This window comes from Lepus europaeus, chromosome 9, assembly GCF_033115175.1.
Source record: "Lepus europaeus isolate LE1 chromosome 9, mLepTim1.pri, whole genome shotgun sequence".
Taxonomy (NCBI): domain Eukaryota; kingdom Metazoa; phylum Chordata; class Mammalia; order Lagomorpha; family Leporidae; genus Lepus; species Lepus europaeus.
The window spans coordinates 96,831,941-96,852,676 of NC_084835.1; the positions used below are offsets into that span (position 1 = coordinate 96,831,941).

Genomic DNA, 20,736 nt, shown 5'->3' on the forward strand with positions numbered 1-20,736 from the left:
GGAAGCTGTGGAAGATAGAAGAATCTGGAAGTCCAGAGACAGATGGGTCCCCTGCCAGGGACTCCGCCTCTTCAGCCTAAGGGCTGTGCCCCCATGCAGGCGCAGGTGCTCTGCTGGCTCTCTCTGAAGGGCCCTCGATGGCCTACACAGGCACTGGCAGTGGCTCTTTCTGGGGCCTGTCCTCCACTCCCTGCCCGCTGAGACGTAGTGGCCGGCGTCCAACCCCAGAGGGAGACGGTGCCCCCGTCCACTTGGGCTGCCTTCAGTGTGAATCACCCTCGTAGACTTGGCCATGAGCTCCTCGTCTTTATCCGGTGTGTTCTTGCTACCTCCTTCCCTCCTTCAGCGTGGGACTTGAGAGTCTTAACCTCGAGGTCAAACATCTAAGTCTGGATTTTTTTGCCCCAATTATGTTTTTGAGATTTATTTATGTTGTTCCATATTATTTTTGTTCATTCTCACTGCTGTATAATTAATTTTCTAATATATGAACATACCATGAGTTATCTATCTGGCCAACAGTTTGCTTTATTCAGTTGATTGATTTAATCTGAAGAGCGGACAGAAAGGGAGAGACATAGAGAAAGAAATCTTACATCCAGGGGCCGGTCCTGTGGCGTAGAGGGTAAAGCTGCTGCCTGCAGTGCCAGCATCCCATATGGGCACCTGTTCGAGTCCCGGCTGCTCCACTTCCAATTCAGCTCTCTGCTATGTCCTGCAAAAGCAATAGAAGATGGCCCTTACACACACATAGGAGACCTGGAAGAAGTTCCTGGCTCCTGGCTTCTGATTGGCCCAGCTCCAGCTGTTGTAGTCATCTGGGGAGTGAACCAGCAGATAGAAGACGTCTTCTATTTTTGCCTCTGCCCCTCTGTAACTTTGCCTTTCAAATAAATAAATAAATCTTTTAAATAAATAAACTGGTTCACTCCCCCAAGTGGCCGCAATACCAGGGGTTCAGTAAGACTGAAACCATGAGCCAAGAATTTCGCCTGGGTCTCCTACGTGTGGGTATCAGGTAAACCAGGTACTTGGGTTATCATTTTTGGTCTCCCAGGCACATTTACCGGAAGCTGGACTGGAAGCAGAGGTGAGATTCCATCGCAGGCATTTGGATATGGGATGGAGGCATCTCAAGCAGTGGCTTAACCTGCTGCACTACAGCGCCCACCCCAATCTGGTCAACTGTTGGTAGACACTTGAGCGGTTTCCGGTCTGAAGCTGTTAGGATCAGTGCTGCTGTGTGTTTGTGTTCGTGTCCTTTGGGGAGCATCTCTGCACAATTCTGTATTCCTAGGTCACAGGCGCACACATGCTCAGCCTCAGTGCGCATGGAAGTATTGTTGGTTTTACGTATTCATGAGGAGCAGCTGGAGACAGAGAGTGCTCCCATCTGGTGGTTCCCTCCCCCAAAGGCCTGCAGCCGCTAGGGCTAAGCCGGGGCAGGAACTTGAAGCTGGAAACTCAATCCAGGTCTCCTGCGTGGGTGGCAGAGACCCGACTACTTAAGCCATCACTGCTGCCTCCTGGGCTCTGTGTTGTAGGAAGCTAAGGGGCCATGGGTGGCCGTGCCCTGGGCATGCTCCAGGCACACCTAGAGCCACCGGAGCCACAGCAGGGAGTTAAACCCAGGCACTCAGATATGGGATGCAGGTGCCTTCGCTGAGACGACGGCTGCCCAGTGTTCATAATAATACTAAAACTTTGTACTTTTCATATTTATTGTTGCACAAGTGGAGTTTTGCAGACCATGCACCTTCTGTTATACCACTAGTGATTGGGTACAGATACAGGTTTGGTAATCCAGCTGTCTTCTGTTGGGCAAGATGACAAAGAGATCTGTAAAAATGCAAAGTGATGCCACCCGGTTGAATATGTTGTTCTTGAAGATTTTATTCATAGTTTTTTAAAAAGTGTGTTGATAGAAGCCAGCCTGTGGGGGTGTGGGGGGTATGGGGGTGTAGAGGGCATTGGGAGTGAAGTGCAAAGTTGGAGCATCTGTCAGGGAGTTCACTGGCCGAGGGCAAAGCAACCCGATCACAGAAGCTGCTCTGAGTGGAGGCTTTGCTGTCTGTGGGTGTCAGATGGATCCCGTAGGAGACTCTAGAGGGTGAAGACAGGAGCAAGTCGGCCTAGTGAGACACATTACAGGGACTGTGGTTAATTCCAAAAGAGGTCAGTTCTATATGGACCCTCCTGTGTGCCTGGCTCTATCCAGCCCCTGGCAGTTCATTTGCTGGTTGCATGCAACCCCTGCTGGGTGTGGAAACTGAGGGGCCAGCTGTGGGCTGGGATAGAGGGACATGGGCATGGCTGAACCTGGAGCACACCTGAGCTTGCCCTGGGCAAGGCGGGAGCCCCCAGCAGCATCCTCCAGATTCTTGGCAGCGCACCAACCAGGTCACTGAGCCGCCTCCTCACCGCCCAAGGTGATGGCCAAGGAGGCCAGGGTGGAGCTCGTGCCCCAGGGGGCCTTGTGCCCACTTGTCCAGTGTGTCCTGGGCAGGCAGTGATATCTGCCCTTCCACTCCATGTCTTCCAGAACGGCAGCAAAGACAACTCCTTGGACATGCTGGGCACCGACATCTGGGCCGCCAACACCTTTGACTCCTTCAGGTAACCCCTGCCCCTTTCTCCACGAGGGTGGCTCCTGCCCTGAGAGCTCAGCGGGGCTCAGTCGGCTCTGATGGGAACAGGCCCAGGAAGAAGAGAGAGACAGCGGGGTGGTGGTGGTGGTGGTGGTGGTGGTGGTGGTGGTGGTAGGTGAGATGGGAGGGTGGGAGGTGAAGAGAGAGGAGGGGGAAAAGAGACAAAGGGAGGGGAGAGGGGGAAACCCAGGAGCCAAAGGGGCACAGAGAGTGGCACCTGTGGATGCGGGCAGCTGTGGCCGCATTCCCCTGCCCCTCCCACTGTGGGCCTGGCAGGGGTCCCTGCAGAGTCTAGGGAAAGGAGGATTGCCACGGTTCTGATGCTAGAAGCTTCCTGATGGTTTTCAGGCTTTGGCCACCGTTCCTCCAGTCCAGGGATGCTGGCCCTGAAGGGTTTTCCCGGAGCTCCTGCCGGACTGTCCATCACACCATGGGGCCATGGGTGGCTGTGCTTTGGGCGTGCTCCAGGCACACCTGCAGGACCAGTCTCCTAGGACTAGAACCTCTGGGAGCCCCACTCCCCACTCACTGGCCTTCCCTACCGTGGGGGTGCCTGGTGGCCCCGAGGAGCTGCTCTCAGGGGCTGTGGCTTGTGGCAGTGGCCACCTCTGTCTCCACAGCCTCAGCCGCGGCCAGGCCCCTGCCCATGTCCTGGGGGTGCCTACCTGGGCTCTGGGCTCCCCGCCTCCTGACCTCATGCGTCTCGCCTCCCTCGCCCTCTAGTGGCGCCACCTGGGACCTGCAGCCCGAAAAGCTGGACTTCACGCAGTTCCACCGGAAGCTCCGACACGCGCCTAAGCAGCCGGTGCCACACATCGACCGTGAAGGGTAAGGGGCACCGGGGGCTCCTATGCATGGGTGGGATGGGTGTGGGGGCAGCTCTGTCCGAATAGGCGCCTTCGCCCTGCTGCCTTGGGAACACAGGTGCCTGTAACCTGGGATTCTGTCCCTGTGTGGCCCTAGGCTCACTGGCCTCTCTCGGGGTCCCTCCGTCCTTGACAAGCCCCCTCCTGCCCACCCACCGTGACCTTTTTTATTTGTAATCCAGTCCAATGGGCCTCCAGCTTTGCATATCAGAGTCCCTTGGGGACGTAGCAACTCAGATGGCTGGCCCACCCTGGGCTGATAAAGCGGCTACATCCTTGGGTGCCACTGCCTCTGGCGTGCCGGCTCACTCAACCTGCTTGTTTCACCCTCTCTTGGCTTCATGCACCAGGGTTGCCTTTCCTTTTTATTTATTTATTGGCTAGACACACACACACACACACACACTCTCTCTCTCTCTCTCTCTCTCTCTCTCTCTCACACACACACACACACACACAGATCTCCCATACCCTGGTTTACCACCCACTTCCCCAGATTCCTGCAGCAGGTGGGACTGGGCCTGTCCAAAGCTGGAAGCAGGGAACTCAGTCTGGGTCTCCCATGTGGGTGGCAGGGACCCAACCACTTGAGCCATGGCCCGCTGCCTCCCAGGGTTCACATCAGCAGGAAGCTGGAAGTGGGAACAGAACCGGGACTCTGGTGTGGGCTATGCGTGTCTCAAGCAGTGTCTAAGCATTGGGCCAATGCCTGCCCCCAGCTTCCCTTTGAAAATGCGGTGTTAGGGCCCAGCTGTTCTCAAGGCAGGAAAGTGATTCCAGGCAGACCCAGGAGCATGGCACAAGTGATTCCTTCTTTTATGTTTTAGAATAACTTTTATTGAGGTAACAGTCACGTAACATAAAATTATCCACTTCCTAGGCTGCAGGTGCAATGGCTTCTGGGGCACTCACTGTGGTGCACCGGTTGCCTATCTAGGGCCAGAGCACTTCCATACCCATCTAGCAGTGGTTCCCCAACCCTGGCGGCCTCCAGTCTACTTTCTTGCTTTTTTAAAGATTTTATTTATTTATTTGAGAGAGAGAGTTACAGACAGTGAGAGAGGAAGTGACAGAGCGAGAGGTCTTCCATCTGCTGGTTCACTCCCCAAATGGCCACAATGGCCACAGCTGTGCCAGTCTGAAGCCAGGAGCCAGGAGCTTCTTCCAGGCCTCCCACACAGTTGCAGGGACCCAAGCAATTAGGCCATGGCCCACTGCTTTCCTAGGCCGCCAGCAGGGAGCTGGGTCGGAAGTGGAGCATCCGGGACTTGAACCGGTGCTCATATGGGATGCCAGCACTGCAGGTGGAGGCTCAGCCTACTTCGCCACAGCAGCGGCCCTGCTTTTTATTATTATCCGGTTAGCTTCTATTTGTCTTCCCAGTGCTCCCTGCCCACGTCTGTCTCCCAGTCACTGCAGATCTGAGCAAGCTCCCCTCATCAGGCCCTGTCCTCTGACTGTCCCATCAATCACTCCTCCTCATGGTCTCCCCACTGTGCAGTGAGCAACAGCCCAGGGAAAGAGGTGGTCTCCTCCCCGCTTTGGAAACGAGAGACAGAGTCAGCTGCCCGAGGAGTGAAGCTGTGACTTGAGGCTGTCCTAACCCCTTGAGATTTTATACAAAAGTATGTGCATGTGTGCACATGTGTGATTCTGTGTGTGAGTACACATGTGTGAGTCCGTGTGTGTGTGCACACATGTGTGTTTTTCTGGGGCGGGCCCATTACTTGCCTCAAACTCTCCCAGGGGACCCTCGTGTCTCCCCACACCTCCTCTTTTTGTCATCCTGCCTGCTGTGGGCTCTATTCCTCCTAGTGGAGAGGGTGAGTGGCTTTGAGTGTGGACATTTCCTGTTAGAAGGAGACAGAGTGAGGGAGAGATGGCTCAAGGCTCCCAGACCCTGCCTCATACCATCCTCTCCCCTCTGCCTGCCCAGCCACTCATTCAACACAGGGAGTTCACGTACCCACCAAGCTGCTGATGCACCGGGCTGGGCCCCTGCACCTCTGTGTGGAGGGAAGTTCAGGAGTGTGTCCTACCTGCCCTGATGTAGGAGCCGGAGGTCCTGCCATGGAGTGGGAGGGGTCTCAGTTTGCCCAAGACAGCGTGGCCAGCTGTTTGTGCCAGGAGGAAAGGGCACACGCACAGTAGAAAATGTCTTTCTGTAGGAACAAGTGTTCAGTCTACTGGGAAGAGGAGACGGGAACTCACTCGTGATTAGACTGCACGGCAAAGAATGGCTAAGCCGTGTGGTGTAGATGTTTGGACAGTAGACAGGTGCGGGGTAGTGTCAGTGCACAAGGGGTTAAAGAAGAGCACTTTGAGGGGATGAACCGTCCAGGAAACGTTTCTGGGGAGACGTAGCATTTGCCTGACAACTCTCCCGTGTCCCCTGGGAACATACAGTCGGTGAAACCAGTGCAGGAAGCTGAGGCCCGGGGACTCCAGGTGTTGGCACTGCCTTGTAGACTACAGGTATCCCATGGGGAATGAGTGTTGGAGTCGAGCTTTCTGCAAGAACTGAGCAGTTCACACAAATTAATTTTTTTAAGATTTATTTATTTATTTGAAAGAGTTAGAAGGAGAGACAGAAAGAGACTTATCTCCCATCTACTGGTTCACTCCCCCGATGGGCACAATGGCCAGGGCTGAGCCTTTAATTGGGTGGTAGCAGCCCAAACACTCGGGCCATCTTCTGCTGCCTTTCCCAGGCCATTAGTAGGGAGCTGGATGGGAAGTAGAACAGCCGGGCCTCGAACCAGTGCCCATATGGGATGCCATCGTTGTAGGCAGCAGCTTAACTCCCTACGCCACAATGCTCCCACCCCACCCCCCTTTTAAGAGTAATTAATTTCTTTCTTTTTTTTGTCTTTTTCTTTCTTTCTTTTTTTTTTTTTTTTTTGACAGGCAGAGTGGATAGTGAGAGAGAGAGAGACAGAGAGAAAGGTCTTCCTTTTTGCCATTGGTTCACCCTCCAATGGCCGTCTGCGGCCGGCGCATCTCGCTGATCCGAAGCCAGGAGCCAGGTGCTTCTCCTGGTCTCCCATGCGGGCGCAGGGCCCAAGGACTTGGACCATCCTCCACTGCCTTCCCGGGCCATAGCAGAGAGCTGGCCTGGAAGAGGGGCAACCGGGATAGAATCCGGTGCCCCGACCGGGACTAGAACCCGGTGTGCCGGTGCCGCAAGGCGGAGGATTAACCTGTTAAGCCACGGCACCGGCCAAGAGTAATTAATTTCTTAACAGATGCTATTAGCAGTAGCCACAAGTGCCCATCCAGGGGGTGGGAAGAGTCCCTTATGCTAAGGGAAGGGCTGGTCCTCTGACTCGAGGACCTGGCCATCCCTGTTCATAAGGTACCAGCATGAATCCCTCGGCCGGGGGAGGAAGGCACCTCTTCTACCTGGAGGTTCCCTGAGAATCCCCTGAGAATGCCCATGGACGCATGGCTCCCCAGCCAAATCCCGTCATTGCCTGGGAGTCTGGTGCAGTGTTCTGTGCTCACCCTGTAGCTCAGCCAGGAACTACATCCCCCCGAGTCTTGCACACGGGGGAGCCAGCTCCCTGTATCCAGCCACAGCAGCAGCTCTCAGGAGCGGGATACCGCCGGTTTACAGTGTTTCCAGGGAGGGCCAGAAATCAGAGCAGGCTGTTGCCTTGGAAACCATGTTGGTAGTGGTAACTCAGGTGTTCCAGCCACCTCTGCCCTGCGCACCTGCAGGAGTTCTGAGTCCTCTCGGGTACCACCCACAGCCCCACCCCAGGGGCTGCTGAGGTGAGAATGAAGGGCTGTGCCCGGAGCTGCGCTGCAGGTGCCAGTGGGCTGGGAGCCTGGTGCACACTGCGGAGCCCAGGGTGTGTGGGAGCCACAGAGGGATGTGCAGAGGAAAAGCCCCCAGGCCCCAGGGTCCCTGTCCCATGACCATGGCACCTGCTGCCTCCCCAGGCTGGCCCATCGCTGCTGGCAGATGGATTGGTTCAGCGATGCTTGGAGGATCCAGGCCTCATCTTCAGCCTCGTCTCCACCTCCTCATCTTCAGCCCAGCGTATCGGGGTGGCTGGCTGGGGATGCTCTTCCTCTTTCCCCTCCTGTCTGATTATACCTCTCCCCCACCCCCATCCGGCTCTACCTGCCCAAACCTGACTGCCCCAAGTGCTCACCTCTCCAGCTGCGTCTGCCCTTGGCCTTGGCCCCAGCCTGCCATGCTGAGGGCTGGCCTTGCTCCTTGCACCATGCTGGCTTCCAGCCCCTGCCCCTTGCCTATGCTGCTCCTTCGCCGGGGCTGTTCTTCCAGATTCCCTGCCCTTGGCCAGTTCACCTTGTAGGTGCCCTCCACTCAAGACAGTCCTCAGTGCCCCTCCATGGGTCGCTGCCACGCTGTCTCACCCAGCCAGGGCCTGGGCTGCTGTGTGCTGGGCAGGCGGGGGTGGGGCTGCTGATCTCCCTAGTCCCCTGCCTGGGTACCGGCTCTTGCCCGGAGCCTGGCATAGAGCACTGGGTGAATGAAGATGAGTGACCGGGTCCCGGCTGCCATGCCCCGTTCTGTGCTCGCACTCAAGCCTTTGCTGAGTTTTGCTGCAAGAGATTTCTCTTCTCTGGGTTCCAGGGCGTCCCTGGTTTCAGGACGCTTAGCTCATGCTGCCCCCTAGTGGTGGTCCAGGCTCATGGTTCTGCTGGATGAAGCTAACATTTTTCTAAGTGCTCTGCGCTGTCTTGAGGGCGGTGAACCGCTTCTGATTTATTTTTGTTGACAGGAACAAATACAGAAGAGATGCTTGGAAAATATTTTTTAAATGAACGTATTACTCTGAACTTTGAGAGTCACATTAGTAGTAGTGGAAAATGCAGCCCCAGTGTCCAGTGGGTAGCCCTCCCACCGGTAGCCCTCCCACCCCTCAGCCCATGCCGCTTCTGGTCACCCTAAGCAGTAATGTTCCAAATGCTTGCATTAGCTCAGACTTTCCAGAACCACAGCCCGGAGAGGTAGGAACCACGGTCATCCTCACTTCAACAGGGGCGAAAACCAGGGGACCCAGAGGTGGAGTCAGGTGCGTGAGTGGGCGGGGCTGCAGAATCCAGGCTCTTGACCAGTGCCTTGCCGCTGCCCGGCCCCGGCAGCCACAGCAGCAGCAGGAGTGCTGGCCAGATACTGATGTTATTTCCTTTTCTAACTTTATCCCACTCTTATGTGCACTTACCATGGATATTACATGTATGGTACTGTGAAATGTATTTACATGTATTTTCTATATACCTGTGTGTGTGTATATGTGTGTATCTATATACTGTGTACTGGGCACATTAGAGCCATTACCTGATTGAACCCTCCAGTCACCCTGTGCTGCCAGGCCCTCTTGGTAACCGTCTTAGAGATGAGGAAGCGGAGGCTTGATGCCTTGCATAGGCCGTGCGGTCAGTAAGGCGTGCAGCTGTGCAGCTGGGGTGCAAGCCCTGGCAGTCTGGCGCCTGAACCCACATGCGTCAGTGTACAAAGGAAACAGACCTTGGGTCAGTGAGCTAGGGCAGAGGGCACGCCCACCCACAGAGGACGCGAGGTCAGGCACGAGGTGTGGACTGGCCCGAAGCCAAGCCAAACCCCCGGGGCTTCCTGCCGGCCCCTGCAGGCCTCGAGAGTGTTGCTTGGCCTCTGTCTTCACACGTCCTCCCTTTGGGGTGGGGGGCTTTCACAGGAGCTCTGAGGGGCTTAAGGACATTCATGCACAAGGAGCTCGGGTTCTTGGCCTGCAAGGATCGGCTCCCTTCAGCTGTGTTAGGGGAGGGATCCCTATCTCAGGGCTGTCTCCTCTGCCTGGGATGGCTCAGGGGCCAGGAGTCTGCTGCCTGCCCCCTCTCCCGCTTGCCAGGCCAGGACCCCCTCCCAATGCTGTTCTGTTCTCTGTGCAGGTGTGGAAAAGGGAAGCTGGCAGATGGGGACGGCATCAACCTGAATGACATCGAGAAGGTCCTCCCAGCCTGGCAGGTAGGTGGGGGCGCGATGCCCCAGCATCCGCCACCGTGGGGGCCTGCAGGGCGGGGACCAACGTCCTGGCTGCTCTCGGTGCTGCTGTGGCCCCCTGGAGCCCTGCCACACACCGGTGACCGAGCAGACGTGGCAGTCCTGCCCCTTGACCAGAAGCGCCTGCAGGCGAGGTCTCCGTGGTGTGTGCAGGGGCACCGGTGGGGCGTCTCGTGTCCAGTGTGGTCAGGGCTGTGTTTAGGCATCTGCGGGGTGGAGCTGAGCTGACAGGCTTGGCATTGAGCAGGTTGGGCTCCAGCATTACCGGAGGATTCACTCTGTAAAGACAGCGAGGCCAGGACTCCGGGTGTGGGCAGCGCTGGACTGTGGGCAGAAACACCAGGAACCCGGCTGCTCCCGGGGATGGCGCTGGACTTGCTGCAGGGAGGGAAGACCAGCGGGCCCTCCGAAGGGGCTGAGCCCACCTGGGGCCCGCCGCCCGCCTCAGCATGTCCCTCTTCCTGCACCTTTCTCACTGTTCCACCTGCATCCACTCTGGCTTCCCAGCGTCTTTCCCACCCCGCTCCTCTGTGTGTGCCTTGGGCCTGTCAGTGAGAGACAACAGTCTGTGGTTAGAACCCCAACAGCGGGGTCGCGAGGTGCCCCGTGCTTCTCCTGCTTGGGATTTACGGAGTTCCTCGGATCTGGAGGTCTACGGGATCGTCGGTGTGGGAGCTGTTCAGCCGGTATTCGCCGCCCTGGGGTTCCTGTTGTCGGTGTGCTACGCCTCTGTGTGTTTTCCAAGGCTCACAAGAGTGTGATTGGCTTTGAAAGTCGTTCGTTTCAGATCGCTTCTATTGCTACGTCTTCAAGTCCTCGCACCTTTCCTTGCCATGAGTATCCTATGTTAGCGCCAGTCCACTTTTCATTTCCAATACTTCTTTCTCACCCCTCGAAGTTTGGTGTGTGTGTGTGTGTGTACCTCTGCTTCTTGCACTTTCTTCTACCTTCTCGAGCACACAGAACCTATTTCTAACATTTTTACAATGTCCCTTTCTACTAATTCTGTCATCCGTGTCATTGGACTTCGTTTGGTTAGCTGATTTTTCTGCCATTAGATGGGTCATATTTTTCGTTGCAGGTTTGGTAACTTTATATTAGATGCCAGGAACCTTATCTTGTTGGGTGCCATGGTCTGTCCCCTCTGGTCTTGTCCCACCATATCATTTCACGAGTGAGGCCCGTGGTGCTCATAGGGACGGGACAAAACCACCCCCACCCCCACCCTGTCCCATGGCTTCCTCACCTGGCCAAGGCGCAGGGCCAGTTCCCTGCCCCAGGGCCTCCCTGTAAGTTGTCCCCAGGATGAATGGTGAGAGGGGGGCTGGCTGCGTGAGCGGGCAGTGGCTCACAGAAGCCGTGTGCAGTGTGTCCTTTATGGGAAGGGCCTGGGCCAGGGCTGACCGTCTGGAGGCTCTGCAGGTGACTGCTGGCCACGCCCCCCGAGTCCTACCCAGGAATGGTGTTATTCCCAGGCAGCATGGGAATTCCAACTAGCAGTGCGAGTTGAAGGCCTCAGTCCAGGCGCACAGCTTAGCCGGCCCTTGGGTGTTTGCACTGCGCATGGCTGCCCTCCTGACGAGCCCTCGGACTTCGTGATCCCAAAACACAGGTCTGGGCACAGAGCTGAGGTCCTGCTGGCGCGTGCCGGGCAGCACGGCGGGCTGAGGCTCACCGTCTCCAGGGCCCTGCCACTCACTGTCCTCTAGCCCAGCTCTGCTCACTGCTGTCTCTGGGGCTGGGACACATCCCAGTTGTACAGGATTGTCTGATACAACAGAGCACGTTTGGCGTTACTCAACTCCTGGAGTTGGTTTTTTTTTTTTTTTTTTTTTTAAGATTTATTTATTTATTTGAAAGGCAAAGTTCTATAGAGGCACAGAGAGAGTGGTTCACTCCCCAGATGGCCGCAACAGCCGGAGCTGGGCCAATCCGAAGCCAAGAGCTAGGAGCCTACCTTAGGTCTCCCATGAGGGTGCAGGGACCCATGGACTTGGGACCTCCTCCATTGCCTTCCCAGGCCATAGCAGAGAGCTGGATCAAAAGTGGAGCAGCTGGGACTCGAACTTGTGCCCATATGGGATGTCGGCACTGCAGGTGGTGGCTTTACCCTTTATACCACAGCGCCGTGCCCACCCCCCACCCCCCACCCGATGTTTGTCGCTGGGGAGGAGCACTGTGAGGATCACCCAGAGTGCCTCCCACATCCAAATTCAGGCACTGAGACCCTGCACACCCCATCACCTGGGGGAAGCCCAGCCCTGGCCTGGGGGCCTGCAGCCCTCCCGTGGGGGTCCTGGGCCTGTGCAGATGTGCGTGGGCTTCCGTGGGGCTTCCGCAGGCAGAAGTCAGTGTTCCTTTATGTTGAATTAATTACTCTTATTTGGAAGGCAGAGAGACAGAAACAGATGCACACACACAGAGTTCCCATCTGCTGCCTTATTCCACAGATGTCCACAGCAGCCAGGGCTGGGCAGACTGAGCCAGGATCTCCGTCCAGTCTCCCATGTGGGTGGCAGGAACCCAACTACGTGAGCCATCACCGCGGCCTCCCAGGGTCTGCATCAGCAGGAGGCTGGCGTTGGGAGCAGCGCCAGGACTTGAACCCAGGCCTTAGGAAGAGGCAGGCGTCCTTAACCGCCGAGCCACACCTCTGCCATCAATGCCCTGGAGGATAGGATAAGACAGTGGTGGAGGGGCTGGCCTGAGTTCGCCACCCAGCTGTCCCTCTGGAGCCCAGGAGAAGAGAGCTGTTAAAGGTCCTGCCGTAGGGACCCAGGCCAGCTCCGGGCCCTTTGTTCCCTGTTCAGACTCCTTGGCAGAGAGGATGCTTTGTGACTGGACTCGCCTGGGGGTCAGATGCCCACCTGGGTGCCTGGTCAAGAGCTGTCCCTACCCCGCCCCAGCCAAAGCCAAGGACCCGGTCCCTGATGGTACCGCTGGATGTATTCCCCAGTGGGCTGTGAACTGGGGGTGGATCTCCATGTGTCACCTCCAGGAGCCCCATCTCTAGGGCTGCTGGGCTCAGGCCTTCCGAGCTGCTCCAGAACTTGGGGCACAGGGCAGATAGTGGGTGCCCATGTTCAGGGATCACACTGATGTCTCTGTGGACCCCAGCTGCCAGGAATGGTTCTCCTCTCATAACGGGCATTTAGCTGCTATAAAGGCTGACACTGGGGCTTTCCCCAACGCACTCCTCGCCTCCATGGTGGCTGGCCACAAAAGAGCAGGTGAGCCGGGACGGGTGGAAGCCACACAGAACACAGACACGCAGCAGCTGCAGGTGCGTGAGGGCTGGCCTTGCTCCCCAAGGGCTCTGATGGGGGCGGGCAGCAGGAGGCACTGAGCACAGTGACGTGAGGTCAGGGTCCTGTGTGGTTCCAGGTGGTGAAGTTATACACAAGACAAGCTGAGCATAGACTGGGATCCAGGGGCGCCCCCCTCCCATGCCATCATGGCGCTGGCATCTGCCTGCCTTTTTGGAATCTCCGTCATGAACCATGGACGAGTGGAGGGATTGGCCAGCGGTCTTGTTGACCGTCAATGGACGTTGCAGCCTCAATGTCTGAAATCCCAGTTGGAAGGTGCAGGGTCAGGATAGAGGGTGCCGTGGCTGTTCCAGGACGGATGGCTGCATGGCAGTCAGCTCCCACTAGGGGGCACCCACGTGCCATTCTGCAGGCTCCACAGTCCTGTTGGCCGTGAGCCGTCCCCTGGTCCCCAGCAGATAGAGGCCTTTGCTGACTCCTCACCAGTGCTCCCCAAGATGATCTTCCTCAAGCTCGGGCCCTTCACACACCGGTGTAAGGAGTCCCTGCTATGGAAGGGCCTGGCATTCCCCAGAGAGCCCCCCCCCCCCCATCCCTGGGAACCCACAGCCCAGGTGGATGGCTGCTCACAGGGTGAGGAGTGCCAGCCGCAATCCCCACAACTCCGGCTTCACTGACCTGCGGGAAGACACCCACGGCATGGGGCTTGGCAGCTAAGGAGTGCCGGCTTCCTCCCTTGTAAGGACAGGGCCTGGCGCTGTGTGATCCCAGCCAGGGTCCACCTGACTGAGCTCACGGTGAAAGCAGAGGAGTATCGCGGAAGGAGGTCTGGCCTGCCCTTGCGCCGCCTCCCTCCCCTCTCCCGCTACAGCCACTCCCTGCCCCCAGCCACAGCTGCTCCAGCCTGAGGTGAGGTGATGCGGTCACCTAGCGTCTGAGTGGTGTTCCGCGGGCATCTCGTCCCCCAACTCCCCTGGGAGTCCCTGGAGCGCCAGGACACAGGGGCCTAGTGCCCTGCAGGAAGGCTGTGTGCCCACTCCACACAGCTTCTGTTTGCTTTTTAAGATTTATTTATTTTGGAAGAGAGTTAGAGAGAGGGAGAGACAGAGATCTTCCATCCACTGGTTCACTCCCCACATGTACACAATTGCCAGGTCTGGGCCAGGCCGAAGCCAGGAGCTTCATCTGGGTCTCCCACGTGGGTGCAGGGCCCCAAGCACTTGGGCCATCTCCTGCTGCTTTTCTAGGCCATCAGCAAGGGCTGGATTGGAAGTGGAGCATCCAGGACTTGAACCAGTGCCTGAATGGGATGCCAGCACCACAGATGGCTTATCCCACTGTGCTACAGCGCCAGCCGCTCCATAGAGCTTTTGTGCCTTGCACAGAGCTCAGGTGAAAGGCATCGTTTGCTGTGAATTCTCCAGTGTCTGGCCCAAAGCTTTCTATTGGGACGTATTTTGATCATTTTCCTATAGATAAACATTGCATCTGCCGCCTGCGTCTGATAATGGGAACAACATAGCTGACTTCTCTTCTTGCCTTCCTGTTAGAAAATTTGGAGAGTTCATTCTGTGGCTTTTAGCAATGAGTTATTAGCTCACTGCTGCCCGGTGCAGTCCGTTCCTGACCTCCCAGCCTGGCGAGGAGCTGAGCAGGGGTCACCTGTGAGCCCATCCTGGCAAGTGTAACGGGCAGGGCGCCCGCCAAATGACACATCGAGGTCACGTGGGGTTTCTCCCAGAGCACTCCCTGCAGAAGGTCCCAGAGACCCAGCAGAAGCAAAATGGGGCTTTCTGGCCTCGAGAGAGTGCCCGAGGCACGTCTCTGCACAGGACCCAGAGAGGGCTGGGGACAGCGAAGGGACGGGGTTAAGCACCTCGCTCTTGATGGCCTCAGTGGAGGACAGGATGAGAATCCGCTAGCCCTGGAGGAACCTGAGAGACGAGTGAGCTTCCCACATGAAATCTGGTGTTCCTTGAGAGGCTAGCCAGTGTCCCTCCCACCCCTTTCCCCCGCCCCGAGTAAAAACGGTGTCAGGTATGGGAACTGCCTTGGTCCTCCAGCAGGGGGCACTGCTGCTGTGCGGGAACAGGGATAGTGGCTGGGGTTGAAGATGCAAGTGGAGCCGCTGCAGCCCGGTTCCCAGCCCTGCAGACTGGAAGGAGTGACTCTGTCACTCCCTGGAGCCCTGTCGGCTCTGTTGCCAAGTCTCGAGGAAGCTCTCAGGATATGCTAACTCGCAGGCCTGGATCTATTAAAATATCCTGACGTGCCAAGGCACAGAGTCAGGTATAGATGGAACCTCCCCTCGCACCCCACGGGGGTGTGGCCTGGGTCCGTTGAGTCCACCCGTGTCGGTCAGGCCCCTTAAGGAGAATTCAGCAGTGAGCATCGCGCGCTGACAGTAGCCGGCATTCACCGAGGGCCCTCCGGGCTGCAGGGACGGGGGCGACGGCCCTGGCTTTGCCCCGCTGGTGCACACTGTCCTGAGCCCTGATTGGGCAGGCGGCCCCTTCTCAGGCCACCCCACTGTCCCTGCCCTCCCCGCCTTGCTCTGCACTGTCTCCTCCCCGTGTGTTGCGTCACACCTGTGCTGGGCTTGTGTCTGGATTCTCCCAGCCGAGTGTAACTCCTCTGTGGACACACTCAGGGACCCCTGATTGGACTTGCGCCCCACTCCCTGGTCTAGAACGTGTGCCCGCGTCACAGGACCCGACGTGCATCCAGCTCTGTCTGAGCGCTCCTGCCTTCTCAGGGCTGCCCCGGGGAGGGTTCGCTCAGTTACCATTGTGCAGGTAACGCACACAGCTGCCAAACGGGGAGTGGGGATGAGAGTCGGGGCAGTCTGCGTGGCGGGCAGAGACAGAGAGCAAGTTCAAGGTGAATGCCGTTTCCGTAATGAGAACAGGAAAATAGGGAGCATGTTTTCACTCTGCTGCTAAAGGCCAGGAACAGGGCACGGACAGAGAGAGACCCCTTGGAAGGAGGGTCTTTATTCTGGAGAGACAGGTCTCAAGTGGCCTGTGCACCCCCTGAGCCAGGACCCCACCTGGGAGGACCCCTGTGTAGCCACCTTCCCCACCGAGAACTTCCTCCTTCAGGACAAAAATAGGTGCGCCCCCCCCCACCACCACCACCAGGAGCTCTGCAGTCCCTAGCTTCCTGTCTGAAGCCTCCAGGTAGCAGGGCCCACTGGGAGCAGGCGACGTGCTCCTGGAGACAAACCTATTTTTATTCCTGCCGCCTGTGAGCCCTTTGTATAGCGACGGTTATTCTGGGGTGAAGATGTTAGTTGGTGACCGCCGGGGAGGTTCCTTGGGAAGAGGCACCCGGCCCAGTCTGGATGGGATCCCCCACCGGTCTCTTTCTCCTGCCCACTTCCATGGCGGGGGGGGGGGGGGGGAGGGGCGGGAGCAGGAAGCCAGGAGTAGTGGGAGCAGGCATGGGGCTGGCTCCACCATGTCCAGGAGACCGTGTGACAGCCTCACAGACCCAGGACACGGCTGCGGCCTTAGGCACCGGCGAACTACAGTGTAGCGTGTAAGCCGCCCCTCGGCCTTTCTTACATGAGGTCTTATTGGCACACAGCCACACCCGTCGCTTTGTTCACCATCTAGGGCTGCATTTGTGCCACGGCGGCAGAGTGGAGTGGTTGCAGCCTGGACCTTATCACCTGCAAAGCTTGAAATATTTATGGTCTGGCCCTTTAAGAGCACGTTCGCCACGCTTTCGTTTTATATGCAGCTTATAAAGAGAAGTCTGAAAGTTAAGACAGGCAGCAGCAACCCTGGAGGTCGCGCGCTGGAGCCATCGGAGAACGTAGGGTTCATCCACAAGCGTGGATGGGGCTTCCATGTCCCGACCGTCAAGGTGGGCTCGTTCACCTGCTCACATTCCACGGCAAAGGTGTGCTGGGTGCGGCTCAGAGGCTAAGCCGGGCCGGAGGAGGACGGAGACACTTCACAGAGGACATGCGGCCTCCAGAAGAGGCACAGGTGTCGCTGGAAACCACAGAACAGTGAGCTCGCCAGGCAGGCCCTCCTTGTGGGCTTTGGGGTCAGATTCTGTTGAGTTTCTCCAGCCCTCGTTGAGGCAGAGCCACAGAGTGACACTGGCCGGCCTGCCGCTGCCCTTCGGCCGAGAGAAGCCCGTCTGGGAGCCCTTCCCACTTGCCCTTCTCCCCAGCCCGGCGCCTGAACCGTCCCCCTCTGCTGTGGCCCTGTTCACGTGGCACCTCCTCCTCGAAGCTGTCTGGAGCCATCAAGCCTCGTCAGCCCCCAGAGGCCTCTTGGATCTCTGCGAGACGCGACTGGAGGCCAGTTTTGAGGTTCTCAGCATTTCCTGCTTCCCCTTGGGTTCATGCTTCCTGGAGGAGGCCGACCTTGAGCTGGGCCTTGGGGGATGGCCAAGGAGGCGGAGCCGTGGAGGGGGAAGAGCAGTCTAGCGTGAAGGGCTGGGGAGCTGAGTGAGCCGTGGTTCAGGAGAAACAGGAGCTGGCATCAGCCGGAGGTGGCCTGGAGGCCAGCTTGGGACAGGGAGCCCTGGGGCACATCTGGCCCCTGGGAGGCCAGACCGAAGACTGCCACCTTCCAGGCGAAGGCTGGGCCGCCACATCCACAGGGATGAAGAGCTTGGTTGTGGCCCACTGTGCTGCGAGCAGGCCCTGTCTGCAGACCCTCAGAGGCAGGCCCACCCTCCCACACACCCCCAACCTCAGCACCGCAGCAGTTCCTGCCCGGGAGAGACCCCCCCACACCCCAGCCACTCAGGGAGAGTGGGGTCACCTGGCCTACAGCTTTGGGCCTGGTGACTCTGTGCTGACTTGAGCCCATCCCAGGTAAACAAGGTGCACCCTGCTGCAGGACCTCCCCTCGTTTGTCCCCTGCCAGGGGCCGAGAGCATGGGGGAGCATGGGGGCAGGGGGGGGTGTTGCCGAGGTGTGAAGCCTCGGGGAGCCTTTGTCAGCCTATGTGCCGGTCTCGTCGCCTTCACCTTCCTGGCAGCCACGGGGCCGGGGGCGGAGAAGCCGGTTATTTTCGTTTGCCCCAGCTTCTGTCACTGGGAGCCATGGCTGGGGAGGGGGTGGGGGCGGACGGGGCTACGTGCGCTCCCGCAGGCCTTTGTGAATGGGCCCTGGCTCCCAGGCCGCCCCTCCGCGGGCAGCCCCCCCAGGCTGCGCCGACTCTCGCTGGCTCCACGCCGGTTTTCTAGCATCACAGCGGCCAAGCCGGAGGAAGCTTTCTTCTGGCCCAAGAACAATACCAGGGTCAGTGTAGGGACCTCCCTCCTACACCCTCTTCCTTCCATTGTGAGCTGCCGCACAATCCCAGGCCTCTGGGCTGTGCACAGCCGGTGGGGGTGGGGATGGGGCCAGGAGAGGTGAGCAATGTGTGCGACACCTCCAGTCGCCTGCCTTCATGTCCCAGGCTGTACCTGGGTTCTGGGTTTAGCAGGTGGCCAAACAGACCGAGCAGTCCCTGTCTTTGCAAGGGGCTGCTACTGGTGTAAGGCCCCTGGCTGGATGGAACCACTCTTCCTCTGCCCCCATTGACCCAGAGCATGCAAAAGACCTAGAACTTCTGCCTGCTGCCCCATTATATGGACAAAGAAACTGAGACCCAGAAAGATAACAGAATATACCAAACTTCTTATTGCCCTCGTGACAAATTCTATACTGAGTCTTGGGGCCTGTGGGAAACCCCAGATTATTCTTTATCCCCAGCACCTGCTGGCTTCCAGCCTTCTCTCCTGGGAAGCCTGAGCCTGCCTGTGGTCCAGCCTGGGGTCATTGGCAAAGCTCTTGATCCCACAGCACTGCTCCCCCATCTCAAACGCCTTTCCCACTTTTCCTGCCTGACCACCAAATACCTACCTGTTCTTTAAAAAAAGAAAAAGAAACTGTTTCATTTATTTTCATTTTATTTGAAAGGCAGAAAGAGACAGAGATCTATGGATTCGCTCCCCAAATACCCACAACAGCTCAGGCTTGGCCAGGCCGAAGCCAGGAGCCTAGAACTCCCATTAGGGTCTCCCACGTTGGTGATAGGGACCCACAATCCTAAGCCATCATCTGCTGCCTCCCTGGGTCTGGACTAGGAAGCCGGATCGGAAGCAGACCAGACTCTGCCGGGACCAGAGCCGGGCTCTCCGATCTGGGAGGTGGGGGCCCCAAGCAGCAGCTTAGTCACTGTACCACGCGCCTGCTCCTGCACCCTGTCCGTCAGGGGCACTGCTTGAAGATCACGTTCCCTGGGACGTCAGAGCCCTTCCTGATGTCACACTTCCCCCACATCCATCCACCTGGGCCCTGCAGCCCTTCCCGCTTACCCAAGCACGGCTGCCCCTCCACAGCGCACACACCGGATCCTGGAGCCGAAGAGCTGCCTGCTTGATCCCGGCAGCTCTGACAAGAGGATCTCAGCGTGAGGCCCCTAGAACAGCAGCTCCGGTGTCACCTGGGAACGTGCTAGGAATGCACATGTAGGGGGCCCTCCCGCCTACGTCCTAAGGAGCGGGGGCCCAGCGAGCTGTCTGCATTCTAAGGGGGGCTCCTCGTCACTGTGCTGCCTGCCACATCTCTCAGTGAGCCACTGCCGTCCCCGCACCCTGTCCCCTCGCGCCTGCTGCTGAGACTGTTGGTCGCCTCGCTTTGCTCAAGGGAAGGATGAAGCATCCTACCTTATTTGACATCCGGGACATAGATTTGCAAAGGGTGGAGTGACTCAGGACCTGCAGCCCCCCAGCTCACCACTGTCTGTGGCCCGGCTGGGCTCTTGCGGGTTAGGGTACCTTCATGCCAGTCCTAGGTAGCTCGCGAAGCCCTTGGTTTCCAGGCGGTCAAAGCCCCTGAGTGGTGGAGATGGCTTTTTAGATGGAGTAAAGCCCTGGCCTGACCACTGGGGACCTGCCCTCCGGGTGTTGATGAAGGGAGTTTGTCCCTGAGCTCAGAGCCTCTGTCTGCGCCAGGCAGTGACCCTGAAGCAGGCTGGCTGGCAGGCGGAAGCTGACCTGGGAATAAAACCGCAGACCACAGACGCAGCCTCTGTCCACGGGGGGGATGATCACAAGCTGGTACGCGGCAGACCGTAAATAATAACAGCAGTTCAGTTGCAGGCCGAGACAGACACGATGAAAATGCGAAATTTCATGGTCGTGCCGGGAAAGCAGCTCTGGCCTTGCCCTCTGGGGCCGGGCACGGTCCCTTTCAGAGCAGGGGCTCGAGGGCGGAGCGGCTGTTTCCTGCGGTCTGTGCTAAAGGACAAAGGCCCAGCTCACTCCCGCACGGATCCTAAGCCTCGAGGAGGTGGTGCTGGTGATGGTTTGGTTCCTGGCGTCCGCATGACATAGCTGTTGGCTGCTGGTTTCCTGGAGAGGGTATGACTCTGCCTCCCAGAGGTCCACCAGCATGGCCAGGGTCCAGGGCGAGGTCAGGGGTGGCCTCACCTGCTGCTGGGACGAGAGCAGCACCATGCAGGTGCCAGCTCTCAGGACTCCTGGTCCAGCTCACCAGAGCTCTGCTGAGTGGTCGCTGTGGACCACCACGTTTCTAACACAGATGTCCACCCTATAAGATTCCCGACATCCACGTTTCTTTTTTTTTTTTTTTTAAGATTTATTTATTTAATTGAAAGTCAGAGTTACACAGAGAGAGGAAAGTCAGAGAGAGAGAGAGAGAGAGAAAGAGAAAGGTCTTCCATCTGATGGTTCACTCCCCAGTTGGCTGCAGCAGCCGGAGCTGCACTGATCCGAAGCCAGGAGCTTCTTCCAGGTCTCTCACACGGGTGCAGGGGCCCAAAGACTTGGGCCATCTTCTACTGCTTTCCCAGGCCATAGCAGAGAGCTGGATCGGAAGAAGAGCAGCCGGGACTCGAACCAGCTCCCATATGGGATGCCAGTGCTTCAGACCAGGGCGTTAACCCGCTGCACCACAGCACCGG

General features: G+C 57.9%; 1 protein-coding gene across 2 annotated transcripts in view; it reads left to right on the forward strand.

The window, feature by feature from the left end:
* CTIF (cap binding complex dependent translation initiation factor) overlaps nt 1-20,736 on the forward strand; it is a 283,841-nt gene that overhangs the window by 103,614 nt on the left and 159,491 nt on the right. For both annotated transcript variants that reach the window (XM_062201641.1, XM_062201640.1), the window contains 3 exons: nt 2,543-2,616; nt 3,372-3,476; nt 9,419-9,494. In XM_062201641.1, coding sequence (XP_062057625.1) covers nt 2,543-2,616; nt 3,372-3,476; nt 9,419-9,494 — 255 coding nt within the window. The remainder of the gene's footprint in view (nt 1-2,542; nt 2,617-3,371; nt 3,477-9,418; nt 9,495-20,736) is intronic.